The sequence below is a fragment of the Strix uralensis genome, unplaced genomic scaffold (assembly GCF_047716275.1).
Source record: "Strix uralensis isolate ZFMK-TIS-50842 unplaced genomic scaffold, bStrUra1 scaffold_429, whole genome shotgun sequence".
In the NCBI taxonomy this organism is placed as follows: domain Eukaryota; kingdom Metazoa; phylum Chordata; class Aves; order Strigiformes; family Strigidae; genus Strix; species Strix uralensis.
In genome coordinates this window covers 29,084-42,563 of record NW_027437023.1, presented here as the reverse complement: position 1 = coordinate 42,563, position 13,480 = coordinate 29,084, and the positions used below count along the sequence as shown (strand labels likewise).

At 66.8% G+C, this 13,480-nt stretch overlaps 1 protein-coding gene across 2 annotated transcripts; it reads left to right on the top strand.

The window, feature by feature from the left end:
* Positions 1–29: 29 nt before the first annotated feature.
* LOC141938920 (histone deacetylase 5-like) lies at positions 30–13,344 on the top strand (the record flags this gene model as incomplete). 2 transcript variants are annotated; one of them, XM_074857948.1, is given in 20 exon segments in its annotated part: positions 30–161; positions 379–491; positions 1,829–1,960; positions 3,452–3,674; positions 3,827–4,047; positions 5,025–5,300; positions 5,680–5,836; positions 7,043–7,176; positions 7,270–7,390; positions 7,497–7,546; positions 7,634–7,741; positions 8,558–8,613; positions 8,723–8,810; positions 8,891–9,010; positions 9,132–9,229; positions 9,316–9,434; positions 9,519–9,652; positions 9,894–9,978; positions 10,637–10,790; positions 11,666–13,344. In XM_074857948.1, coding segments are annotated over 20 exon segments (2,561 nt in total), but the record flags the coding sequence as incomplete, so codon positions are not given.
* Between the last annotated feature and the right edge of the window lie 136 nt (positions 13,345–13,480).

Sequence of the window (13,480 nt, the reverse complement as noted above, 5' to 3'; positions counted from 1 at the left end):
CCCCCGACCCCCCACCCCCCCCCCCGCAGCCTCCGAACCCAACCTGAAAGTGCGCTCGCGGTTAAAACAGAAGGTGGCGGAGAGGAGGAGCAGCCCCCTGCTGCGGAGGAAGGACGGCACCGTCATCAGCACCTTCAAGAAACGAGCCATCGAGATCACGGGTGAGCCACCGCCGCCTGCCTCGGTGGCCCCACGTCGGGCAGCCCCCCGGGGGCCTGCGTCCCGCCGGGACACGCGCTCGTGCGACACACGCGTGTGCGCCTCGGCTGCGCTGGTCCGTCCCGCGGCCGCGCGCCCTGGTTGGGGGAACTGAGGGGGGGGGGGGGGCGGGGGGTGAGGGTGGTGGCCACCCCCCGTGATGGCCGGTGGCCCCCGCAGTGTCCTCGGTGTGCAGCAGCGCCCCGGGCTCCGGGCCCAGCTCCCCCAACAGCTCCCACAGCGCCATCGCCGAGAACGGCCTCACCGGCTCCGTCCCCAACATCCACGCAGAGGTAGGGCTGCGGGGGGGGCACACGCGTGTTCAGGTGTGTGCTGGGAGCGTGGTCAGGGCACACATGTGTATTCAGGCATGTGCTGGGAGCGTGGTCAGGGCACACGTGTATTCAGGCATGTGCTGGGAGCGTGCTCAGGGCACACGTGTGTTCAGGCGTGTGCTGGGAGCGTGCTCAGGGTGCACACATGTGTTCAGGCGTGTGCTGGGAGCGTGGTCAGGGGCACACGTGTGTTCAGGCGTGTGCTGGGAGCATGCTCAGTGGGTACACATGTGTTCAGGCGTGTGCTGGGAGCATGCTCAGGGGTACACGTGTGTTCAGGCGTGTGCTGGGAGCGTGCTCGGGGGTACACGTGTGTTCAGGGTGCACATATGTGTTCAGGTGTGTGCTGGGAGTGTGCTCAGGGGGCACATGTGTGTTCAGGTGTGTGCTGGGAGTGTGCTCAGGGGGCACATGTGTGTTCAGGTGTGTGCTGGGAGTGTGCTTGGGGGGTACATGTGTGTTCAGGTGTGTGCTGGGAGCGTGTTCAGGCGTGTGCTGGGAGCGTGCTCAGGGCACATGTGTGTTCAGGCGTGTGCTGGGAGCATGCTCAGGGTGCACATGTGTGTTCAGGCGTGTGCTGGGAGCGTGCTCAGGGGCACACGTGTGTTCAGGCATGTGCTGGGAGCATGCTCAGGGGTACACGTGTGTTCAGGCATGTGCTGGGAGCGTGCTCGGGGGGTACACTTGTGTTCAGGCCTGTGCTGGGAGCGTGCTCGGGGGGTACACGTGTGTTCAGGGTGCACATGTGTGTTCAGGTGTGTGCTGGGAGCATGCTTGGGGGTACACGTGTGTTTAGGGTGCATGTGTGTTCAGGCATGTGCTGGGAGTGTGTTCAGGGTGCACCTGTGTATGCTCAGGGTGCACATGTGTGTTCAGGCATGTGCTGGGAGCGTGCTCAGGGTGCACATGTGTGTGTTCAGGCGTGTGCTAGGAGTATGTTCAGGGTGCACATGTGCCTTCAAGCATGTGCTGGGAGCATACTCGGTGCACATGTGTGCTCAGGGTGCACGTGTGTGTTCAGGCATGTGCTGGGAATGTGCTCAGGGTACACACATGTTGAGGTGTGTGCTGGGAGCATGCTCAGGGTGCACACACGTGTGTTCAGGCGTGTGCTGGGTGTGCTCAGGGTGCACACGTGTGCTCAGCCGCCTGCATGTTCGGGTGTACACGTGTGCTCAGGCGCACACAGCCAGCGTGTGCTCCCAGAACTGCAGCTCCCGCACGTCCCTGGCGTGTCTCGGCACACGTGTGTGCGTGCTCATAGCGTGTCGGTGCCGTGTCCCCCCGCCCCGCAGCAGCTCCTGCCCCAGCACCGAGCCCTCACCCTGGACGGCGCCAGCCAGCTCAGCCTCTACACGTCCCCGTCGCTGCCCAACATCTCCCTGGGGCTCCAGGCCACCGTCACCGTCACCAACTCCCACCTCAACGTGAGCGGGGCCGGCGCGGGGGCTTGGCACAGGGACCCTGCGCCCCGCGGGGGTGACACGGGGACCTGGAACCCCATAGGGGGGATGTGGGGACCCCAGGGGTTGACACGGGGACCTGGAACCCCATAAGGGGGATGTGGGGGCCCTACAGGGGGTGACACGGGGACCTGGAACCCTGTAGGGGGGATGTGGGGGCCCTACAGGGAGTGACATGGGGACCTGGAACCCCATAGAGGGGATGTGGGGGCCCCAGGGGGGTGACACGGGGACCTGGAACCCCGTAGGGGGGATGTGGGGACCCCAGGGGGTGACACGGGGACCTGGAACCCCATAAGGGGGATGTGGGGGCCCTACAGGGGGTGACACGGGGACCTGGAACCCCATAAGGGGGATGTGGGGGCCCTACAGGGGGTGACACGGGGACCTGGAACCCTGTAGGGGGGATGTGGGGACCCCCGGGGGGGTGACACGGGGACCTGGAACCCTGTAGGGGGGATGTGGGGACCCCAGGGGGTGACACGGGGACCTGGAACCCTGTAGGGGGGATATGGGGACCCTAGGGGGGTGACACAGGGACCTGGAACCCCTTAGGGGGGATGTGGGGACCCCAGGGGGTGACACGGGGACCTGGAACCCCATAAGGGGGGATGTGGGGGCCCTACAGGGGGTGACACGGGGACCTGGAACCCTGTAGGGGGGATGTGGGGACCCCAGGGGGTGACACGGGGACCTGGAACCCTGTAGGGGGATGTGGGGACCCCAGGGGGGGTGACATGGGGACCTGGAACCTCGTAGGGGGGATGTGGGGACCCTAGGGGGGTGACACAGGGACCTGGAACCCCATAGGGGGGATGTGGGGACCCCAGGGGGTGACACGGGGACCTGGACGCCCATAGGGGGGATGTGGGGGCCCTACAGGGGGTGACACGGGGACCTGGAACCCCATAAGGGGGATGTGGGGGCCCTACAGGGGGTGACACGGGGACCTGGAACCCTGTAGGGGGGATGTGGGGGCCCTACAGGGGGTGACATGGGGACCTGGAACCCTATAGGGGGGATGTGGGGACCCCAGGGGGGTGGCACAGGGACGTGGCACCCCATAGTGTCAATACGGGGACTCTGCACCCTGTGGGGGTGGCACAGGGACCTGATGTCCCCTAAGGGTGGCCTTGGGGACCTGTCACCTTGCAGGCTTGGCATGGGGACCCCAGTGCCCGTGGGGTGCCTGTGGGGCAGGAGGGGGGTTCCCAGACACCCCCCCCCCAGTGTCTGACCCCCCCGTACCCCCCAGTGCTGAGTTGGTGCCTCAGTTTCCCCACAAGAGAGAACCTGAGGCACGTGGGGGGAGGACTGGGAGCACCCCAGTACCCCCAGCGTGGGGCGCTCCTAGGCTGGGGTGTCACCCCCGCCTCGAGGGCTGACGATGGGGTGGGGGCATCCCCCCGAGGCGGCTTTGGGGGGGGTCACGGTGCCATTTTCCCTCCCCCGCAGGCGTCCCCCAAGCTGTCGCCGCAGGCCGAGGCCGAGCGCCCGGCGGTGGCCACCCTGCGCCCCGGCGCCGCCCTCACCGGCAAGTTCCTGAGCACCTCGTCCATCCCGGGCTGTCTCCTGGGGGTGGCCCTGGACGGGGGGGACCCCCCCGCCGGCCCCGCGTCGCTCCTGCAGCACGTCCTGCTGTTGGAGCAAGCGCGCCAGCAGAGCACCCTCATCGCCGGTGCGTCCGCGCCGCCGCCTCGGCTTCCCTTTTTCTGCCTCGGTTTCCCCTGCCTGCAAACCCCCCTCCTCACCTCCCACCCCCCCGCCCCGCAGCTGGATTTTGGGGGGCAGGGGGGTGTCAGGGTGTTCCACTGACCGGCCCCCCCACAGTGCCGCTGCACGGGCAGTCGCCGCTGGTGACGGGGGAGCGCGCGGGGAGCGTGCGGACGGTGAGCAAGCTGCCGCGGCACCGGCCCCTGAGCCGCACGCAGTCGTCGCCGCTGCCCCAGAGCCCCCAGGCCCTGCCCCACGGCGCTCTGCCCCACGGCGCTCTGCCCCACGGCGCCCTCCAGCACCATTTCCTCGACAAGCAGCAGGTCCAGCTGGGCAAGGTGTGGGGCTGGGGGAGGGAGAGGTGTGGGGTATGGGGGTGGGCGTGGGGGGCTGGGGGGGGGAGTGGAGGGTGGTGTGGGGGCATGGGATGGGTGTGGGGTGCGTATGGGGCAGCTATAGGGCATGGGGTGGGTATGGGGTGCATATGGGGCAGCTATAGGGCATGGGGTGGGTGTGGGGGGACAGGGGATGTGTGTGGGGTGTGTATGGGGCAGCTATAGGGCACGGGATGGGTGTGGGGTGGCTATAGGGCACGGGACGGGTGTGGGGGGACAGGGGATGGGTGTGGGGTGCGTATGGGGCAGCTATAGGGCATGGGGTGGGTGTGGGGTGCATATGGGGTGGCTGTAGGGCACGGGATGGGTGTGGGGTGTGTATGGCGTGGCTATAGGGCACAGGACGGGTGTGGGGAGACAGGGGATGGGTGTGGGGTGCGTATGGGGCAGCTATAGGGCATGGGACGGGTGTGGGGGGACAGGGGATGTGTGTGGGGTGTGTATGGGGCGGCTATAGGGCACGGGATGGGTGTGGGGTGGCTATAGGGCACGGGACAGGTGTGGGGGGACAGGGGATGGGTGTGGGGTGCGTATGGGGCAGGTATAGGGTATGGGATGGGTGTGGGGTGTGTGTGGGGTGGCTATAGGGCACGGGACAGGTGTGGGGGGACAGGGGATGGGTGTGGGGTGCATATGGGGCAGCTATAGGGCACGGGATGGGTGTGGGGTGTGTGTGGGGTGGCTATAGGGCACGGGACAGGTGTGGGGGGACAGGGGATGGGTGTGGGGTGCGTATGGGGCGGCTGTAGCCTATAGGATGGGTGTGGGGCGTGGGCTGTATGTGGGGCGGCTGTGGGGCGGGCACAGAGCAGAGGGGGGTGTGGGGTGGGTGTGGGGTGTCTGGGGGGCATTGGGGGGGCACAGGGCTGGCCATGGGGGGGGGGTGTCAGTTTGGCCCCCACCCACCGCCCGCCCCCCAGCTGCTCCCCAAAGCGGGGGAGCTGGCGCGGCAGCCCCCCACCCACCCCGAGGAGACGGAGGAGGAGCTGACGGAGCAGCAGTCGCCCCCCCCGGGGGACGGGCTCCCCCCCGGCCCCCCCCTCGCCCTCCTCTCCCCGGACGCTGGGGACCCCCCGGAGCGGCCGCAGGACCCCGAGGGCTGTGGGGTGCCCCGCGAGGAGCCGGGGGACAGCGGGGACGAGGCCGAGGTCCCCGGGGTCCCCGACGTCGCCGAGCTGGGGGTCACGTACAAGCAGGTGAGACCTCGGGGGGGGCCCCAAATCTGCCCCCCCCCGACTCTTGCTCGAGTGTCCCCTTTGCACAAGCATCCCTCACCCTGCTCCCCCGCGCTCCGGCCAGCCGTGCCCCCCCCCCCAGCTTTTTGGGGGCCTGGCCCCCCCGTGCTGCCGCAGCGATGACTCGGAGGGGCCGGTGACTCATCCCCCCCCCCCCCTCCTCCTCCTCCGGCCTCCTGGCTCCGCCACCCCCGCGCTGCGGCCCCCCCAGCCCCCACCGTGACTCATCCCCCCCCCCCCCACACCTCGGACGTGGCCGCCCCCTCCCCGACTGGGATGGGGATGCGGTTTGGAGTTGGGGGGGGCTGACGGGGGGGGCTGACGGGGGGGCCCCCCCCAGGTGTTCCCCGAGGCGCCGCTGCAGCTGTACCCCGCCCCCCCCCTGGGCATCCTGGCGCTGCCCCACCCGGCCCTCGCCCGCACCCAGTCGTCCCCCGCCAGCGCCGGCATCAAGCCCCCCGCGCCCGACGGGCCCCCCAAGCACCTCTTCACCACAGGTATGGGCTGGGGGGGACACACACACCCATGGGGGGTGTCCCGGGGCGGGGGGGCTCCTATTCCGCATCTCTTGGTGGGGCCGAGGGTGCCCTTGTTCCCTGGGGTGTCCCTATCCCACAGGGTCCCCCATTTCTTGGGGTGCCCGTGTCCCGTGGGGTGCCCCCTCCCTCAGGGTGGCGCTGGGTGCTTCTGTCCTGTGGGGTCCCCCATCCCCTGGGGTGCCCATGTCCTGTGGGGTCCCCTGTTCTTTGGGGTGACCTGGGGTGCTCTTATCCCACAGGGTGCCTGTGTCCCGTGGGGGTCCCTGGGGTGCCCGTGTCTGACAGGGTCCCCATCCCTTGGGGTGCCTCCATCCCCTGGGGTGCCCACGTCCCATGGGGTCCCCCATCCCTCAGGGTGACATGGGATGCTCCTCTCCCACAGGACTCCCCCTCTCCCTTGGGGTCCCTCATCCCTTGGGGTGCCCCTGTCCTGTGGGGTGCCCCCTCCCTCAGGGTGACACTGGGTGCTTCTGTCCTATGACATCCCCCACCCCCTGGGGTGCCCATGTCCTGTGGGGGTCCCTTGGGGTGCCCGTGTCCCGTGGGGGTCCCTGGGGTGCCCGTGTCCAACAGGGTCCCCATCCCTTGGGGTTCCTCATCCCTTGGGGTGCCCACATCCCATGGGGTCCCCCATCCCTCAGGGTGACATGGGATGCTCCTCTCCCACAGGACTCCCCCTCATCCCTTGGGGTGCCCCTGTCCCCTGGGGTGCCCACGTCCCATGGGGTCCCTAATCCCTCAGGGTGACATTGGGTGCTCGTGTCCTATGGGTCCCCCCTTTCCCCTGGGGTACCCAGGGTGCCCATGTCCCATGGGGTCCCCCCCATCCCTCAGGGTGACATTGGGTGCTCATATTCTGTGGGTCCCCCCTTTCCCCTGGGGTCCCCCATCCCCTGGGGTCCCCCCTTCCCCCTGGAGTACCCAGGGCGCCCATGTCCCATGGGGTCCCCCCCATCCCTCAGGGTGACCTGGGGTACTCTCCTCTCCCACAGGACCCCCCCTCTCCCCTGGGGTCCCCCATCCCTATCGTGTGCCCAGGAGCGCCCTTATCCCATCGCATCTCCCCTCCCTCGGGTCCCAGGGGCTCCCTGTGCATGGCGGGGTGGGGGTGGGGGGTACAGGGGGGTGCCGGGGGGGCCCCCAGCCGCGCCGCTCTGCCCGCAGGCGTGGTGTACGACACCTTCATGCTGAAGCACCAGTGCACCTGCGGGAACACCAACATCCACCCCGAGCACGCCGGCCGCATCCAGAGCATCTGGTCCCGGCTGCAGGAGACCGGCCTCCTCGGCAAGTGCGAGGTGAGGCGCCCCAAATCCTCGCCTGGGGGGACCCCCTTTTTGTTTCAGGAAGAGGCGGGGGGGGGCGCCTCACCCCTGTGTCCCTTTCCCCAGCGCATCCGGGGCAGGAAGGCGACGCTGGAGGAGATTCAGACGGTGCACTCGGAGCATCACACGCTGCTCTACGGCACCAGCCCCCTCAACCGCCAGAAACTCGACAGCAAGAAGCTCCTGGGTAGGTGCTGGGGGGGGGGGGGGGGTGCCCAGAGCTTTGGGTCCCCTTTTGGAGTTGGGGGGACACTGTCCCCACCCCCCCGTCACGGCGTTCTCTGCCCCACCAGGTCCCATCAGCCAGAAGATGTATGCGGTGCTGCCGTGCGGGGGCATCGGGGTGAGTGGGGGGGGGTGTGGGGTGTGGGGGGGGTCCCCAGGGGCTGGCCTGACCCCGCTGACCCGTCCCCGTGTCCCCGTGGGGCAGGTGGACAGTGACACGGTGTGGAATGAGATGCACTCGTCCAGCGCCGTGCGCATGGCGGTGGGCTGCCTGGTGGAGCTCGCCTTCAAGGTGGCCGCCGGCGAGATCAAGGTGAGCGGGGTGGGCTAGCACGCCGGCGGCTGGGCTTGCCCGCGGCACCCCCCCCCTCCCCTCCCCTCCCCGGCCACCTGAACGCTCGGGTGGGCACACGGACCTTGTGCACGCTTACGTGTGCGCACCACCCGCCCGCGTGCTCACCTGGGGGTGCCGTGGCCCTTGTCCGAGCTCGTGTGCACACACGCTGCTTTCTTACACGCTGCTTTCTCGCACGCTGCTTTCTCACACGGCTGCTTTCTCACACGGCTGCTTTCTTGCACGCTGCTTTCTCGCACGCTGCTTTCTCACACGGCTCCTTTCTTGCATGCTCCTTTCTTGCACGGCTCCTTTTTTGCACGCCGCTCTCTGGCACGCCGCTCTCTCGCATGCCACTTTCTTGCACGCTGCTTTTTTGCACGGCTGCTTTCTCACACGCCGCTTTCTCACACGCTTACCCGGGGGTGCAACGGTCTGTGTATGCGCTGGTCATGTCACTCGCACACGTGTAGTGCCCTCGCCGGTGCTTAACCTGGGGCTGTGGTGGCCTCTGTGCGAGCTTGCACCTTTGTGCGCACTCACCTGCGCGCACGTGACAGTCCTCGAGCAAGCTTGCACACGCGCCCTTGCACGCACGCTCACCTGGGTGTGCGAGACGGCCCTCGCGCACACTTGTTTAGGTTCTCAGGCGTGCACGCTCGCACGTGTGTGTGCCACGCTCGCATGTGGTGGCCCCTCCGCACGCTGGTGTGCCCGCTGCACGCTTCCCCGGGTGTGCGCCGCCACACGCGCGTCACACGTGTCGTCACGCGTGTCCCCTCTCTGACCCTGCAGAACGGCTTCGCCGTCATCCGCCCCCCAGGACACCACGCCGAGGAGTCCACGGCCATGTGAGCACAGCGGGGGGGCCGTGTCGGCCCAGGGGGGGGTGTGGGGGGGACGCGGGGGGTGCCCGGGGCCACCCCGGTGCTGACTTTGGCCCCCCCCCGCCATCCCCAGGGGCTTCTGCTTCTTCAACTCGGTGGCCATCTCGGCCAAACTGCTCCAGCAGAAGCTCAGCGTGGGCAGGATCCTCATCGTGGACTGGGTAAGGGCCCCCCCGTGGGTGTTGGGGGACCCCCGTGGGATTTTGGGGGGGGTCGCTGATGGCGCTGCCCCCCCCGGCAGGACATCCACCACGGGAACGGGACCCAACAAGCCTTCTACAGCGACCCCGACGTCCTCTACATCTCCCTGCACCGCTACGACGACGGCAACTTCTTCCCAGGCAGTGGGGCGCCCGAGGAGGTAGGGGGCGGGGTGGGGGGGGCTGTGTGTGTCACTGGGGGCGGGGGGGGGGGTGTTGTGTCACCCTGTGTCCCCCCACCCCAGCTGCGGTGGTGGGGGGGTCACCCATGGCTGCGCCCAGGTGGGCAGCGGGATGGGAGTGGGCTACAACATCAACATCGCCTGGACCGGCGGCGTCGACCCCCCCATCGGGGATGTGGAGTATCTCACCGCCTTCAGGTGGGTGTTCTGGGGGGCTGGGGGGGGTCCCCACACCCTGAGGGGGGGGGGATTTCCATGCCCGGCCCTGACCCGCTGCCCCCCAGGACCGTGGTGATGCCCATCGCCAACGAGTTCTCCCCGGACGTGGTGCTGGTCTCGGCCGGCTTTGATGCCGTCGAGGGTCACCTCTCCCCGCTCGGGGGCTACTCGGTCACCGCCAAATGTGAGTGGGGTCTGGGGGTGTCCCCAGGGTGGGGACCGCAGCGGAGCCGCTTGTCACCCGCCCTTGGTGTCCCCCCTCCTCCAGGTTTCGGCCACTTGACGAAGCAGCTGATGATGCTGGCGGGGGGCCGGGTGGTGCTGGCGCTGGAGGGGGGGCACGACCTGACGGCCATCTGCGACGCCTCGGAGGCCTGTGTCTCCGCTCTGCTCGGCCTGGAGGTACCGGGGGTCACCCGTGGGGACCCCCCCAACCCGTGGGGATCCCCCATGTCACCCCCCCGCGGTTCAGGGTGCATTGAGGTGTGCGCCCTGTGCCGTGCCTCGGTTTCCCTGGGGTTGATGAGAGGGGCTGCAGTCCCATCCCCACTTGGGGGGGTTTGGCTTTGGAGGGGGGGGGCTTTGGGGGTGCTGGTGACAGATTTGGGGGTCTTGATGGTGTGTGTGTGTCCCCCCCCGCCAGCTGGAGCCCCTGGATCCGTCCCTCCTGCAGCAGAAGCCAAATGTGAACGCGGTGGCCACCCTGGAGAAGGTCATCGAGATCCAGAGTGAGAATCGGGGGGGCCTCGAGGGGGGCACAGACCCTGCCGGGGGGTCCCCACAGCTGTCCCTGCCACTGGGGGACACGGGAGGGTCCCAAGGGCTGATTTTGTCATGGGGGAGCACAGAGGGGTCCTTAGGGCTGTCCTAACCATTGGGGGACCCCAGGAGCTCTGTCCCTGCTGCGGGGGGGCCCTGGGGACTGTCCTTGTCTTGGGGGGGGGGGGAACTGGAGGGGTCTCCAGTGCTGTCACTGGGATCCTGGGGGGTCCCTGGGGCTCTCCCTTCCTTGAAGGGGACCCAGAGGGGTCCTTAGGGTGGTCCCTGCCATGGGAGTCCCATGGGTCCCCTCAGTTGTCCCTGCTTGCGGGGGGGGGGGGGCGGGGGTCCCCAGGGCTGTCCCTGCTGTGGGGGTCCCAGGGGTCATCCTGAGTTGCCTCCACCATGGGGGTTCCCCAGATTGTCCCTGCTGGGGGTGTCCCCAGGGCTGTCCCCTCCATGGGGGTCCTGGGAGGTCCCCAGGGCTGTCCTGGGGCTGTGGGTGACACAGGGGGTCCCTTAGGCTGTCCCTGCTGTGGGGGACCTGTGCGTCCCCCACGGCTATCCCTGTTGTGGGGGGGCCCGGGGGTCCCCCGGGGCCGTGCCCAGCCCCGTGGGTGCCCGCAGGCCAGCACTGGGGCTCGGTGAAGCGCTTCGCGGCGGCCGTGGGCTGCTCCTTGCTGGAGGCACAGAAGGGGGAGGCAGAGGAGGCCGAGACGGTGACAGCCATGGCCCTGCTCTCGGTGGGGGCCGAGCAGGGGAGCACCGACCCCCAACCCAGGTACGGCCCCCCGGGATGCCCCCAGCTCTGCAGGCAGCCACGCGTGTCCTCAGTGGGGGGATGTGTGTCCCCTGGGCTCTGCGTGGAGCCACGCGTATCTTTGGGGGGTTGCATGTTCTCCTGGGCTGTGTGCGGAGCCACGTGTGTCTTTGGGGAATGCATGTTCTGGGCTGTGCATGGAGCCACGCGTGTCTGTGGGGGGGATTCGTGTTGTTCTGGGCTGTCCACAGGGCCACATGTGTCTTTGGGGGGGCATGTGTGTCCCCTGGGCTGTACGTGGAGCCACGTGTGTCTTTGGGGGATGCACGTTCTGGGCTGTGCACGGAGCCACGCGTGTCTCTGGGGGGACGTGTGTGTCCCCTGGGCTGTGCACGGAGCTGTGTGTGTCCTCGGGGGTACACGCACGTGTCCCTGGGGCCGTGTGTGTCCTCAGAGGGGCCGTGTGTCCTCTGGGGTGTGCACGGAGCCACGCGTGTCCTCTGGGGCACGTGTGTCCCCTGGGGTGTGCACGGAGCCACGCGTGTCCTCTGGGGCACATGTGTCCCCTGGGGTGTGCACGGAGCCACGCGTGTCCTCTGGGGCACGTGTGTCCCCTGGGGTGTGCACGGAGCCACGCGTGTCCCCGGGGTGTGCACGGAGCCACGCGTGTCCTCACGGGGGTGATGGACACGCATCATGTCACCCCAAATTGGCGTGGCCCACCCCGAGGACAACGGGGAGCCAGGATGGTGGCTTGGGGCGGGGGGGGACCTGGAGCAGCCGTGCCCGGGGCCGAGCTCCCGGCGTCGCTGCCTCAGTTTCCCCGGGCGGGGCTGGGCGCCCGGTCCCTGGCGCAGGATCGGGCCCCGCTGAGGCCCCGCTGTGTCCCTGGCCAGGCCGGCGGAGGAGCCGATGGAGGCCGAGCCCATGCTGTGACCCGCCGAGCCGAGATTTTTTTTTCCGTTTCCGAAAAAGAAAGAAACACCGAGAAGAAAAAACCACACACACACACACACACACAAATCACATTTAAAAAGGAAAAAAAAAAAAAAAAAAAACCACATTAAAAAAAAAAAAAAAGGACAACAAAAAAATCAACCCGAAATGGATGAAGCCGGGAGGAAAAACAGAAAAGAGGAAAATATTTTCTTTTTCTATTAAAAAGAGGAGAAAAACACAAAAAAATACCACCCCCCGTCCTGTGGGACCCCAGCTCCACGCGGTGTTTGCGGTCGTGTCTCTTGTGCAGCATCGGTTCCACCAGCACCCCCGCTCCTCCCTCCGTCCGTCTGTCCGTTGCCGTCGCTGCCCCTGGCCCCTCGCCGCGGCTCCTCTCTTCTTTTTTTTTTTTTTTAAGGGGGTTTTCCTTGTTTTCTCCCCTTTTTTTTTTTTTTTTCCCCCCACTCGTTCCTTCCCCGGCTCCGGCGTCCGTCCTCTCCCCGGGGGGAGGCGATGGGAAATACTCGTGCCTTTAATTAAGTCAAGTTTTTTTTTTTAATGCCTTAATTTCCCTCTGATTTTTTTGGGTTTTCTCAATTTTTTTTTTTTTTTTTTTTTTTCCCCTTGGCGTCCCCATTTCGGAGGGGGACGCGAGACGCAGGGGACAAGCCCTGTCCCTTTGTCACCCTGGGTCGATGGGTGACGGATCCCGGCGCCTTCGCTGGGATCAAACTTAGAGGAGAAAAAAAGGAAAAAAAGACAAAAAAAAAAAAAGAGTTAAAAAAACCACTTTATTTTCCTGTTACTTCACCAGCCGGAGGGGACTTGGAGTGATTTTAGCTTTAAAAGAGAGAAAAAAAAAAAAAAAAAGCCACACAAAACAAAGGTATATAATTTTATTACAGATGTATTATTTAATAGTATTTTTTTAATGGGTGGCACCGGCCGCGGGGCCCGGAGGGGGAGGACGGGGACGGTGCTTCATGTTTTAAGTTATTCCAGGGGGTTTTGGGGTGGCTCCTGGGGGGGGGTGTCCCCAAACTGGGGTGGACGGGGGGGGGGTGGTGGCGGAGATGGGGATGAGTGTGTGTCCCCTGTCACCTCCCCCAGCCCTGGGGAGGGGGCGGGGGGGGGGAACCCCGGCTTGGGGTGATGTGTGGGGAAGAGGAAGGGGGGTGTCAGTGCTGCAGGGCCCCCCCCCCCGGCTGTCCCCAACACTGGGGACAACACCTTGGCCCCAAGGGGGGGTGGAGGGGGGTCTGTTGGGTGGCGGTGGCAGCCCAGGACCCCCCCGCCTCATCCCTCCCTTTTTGTGGTGGTGGCAGGGGGGGGGGTCACAGCCCCCAACTCCCCATCCCAGGAGGGAGAAACACCTTCGTGTAGAATCCAACCACCTCCCGGGGGGGTGTTGAGGGGCGCTGGCCCCCCCGGCAGCGAGGCCGTCTTGCTTTTGGGCTGGTGTGTTGCCCCCCCACCCCCTTCTCCGTGTCCCCCCCCACCCCCTCCAGCCCTGCCTCGGTTTCTTTTCTGTCCGTCCGACGCCCGCTCGCGCGCTCTCGATATGGTTTTCAGTTGAGTATTTTGTAAGATGTTACCGATGTTCGTCCTTGTATAAATAAAACTGTTTCTGGCAATACCCGGCGGCGCCCCGCTGCGTTTGGGGGGGGCCCAAGGGAGGTACCGGGGCAGGGAGGGGGAGCACCAGCACCTTTGTGTCCCCTTTTCTGTCCCTATCAGAACAGGACAAGTGTTCCCAGGGTGTCGCGGTCACC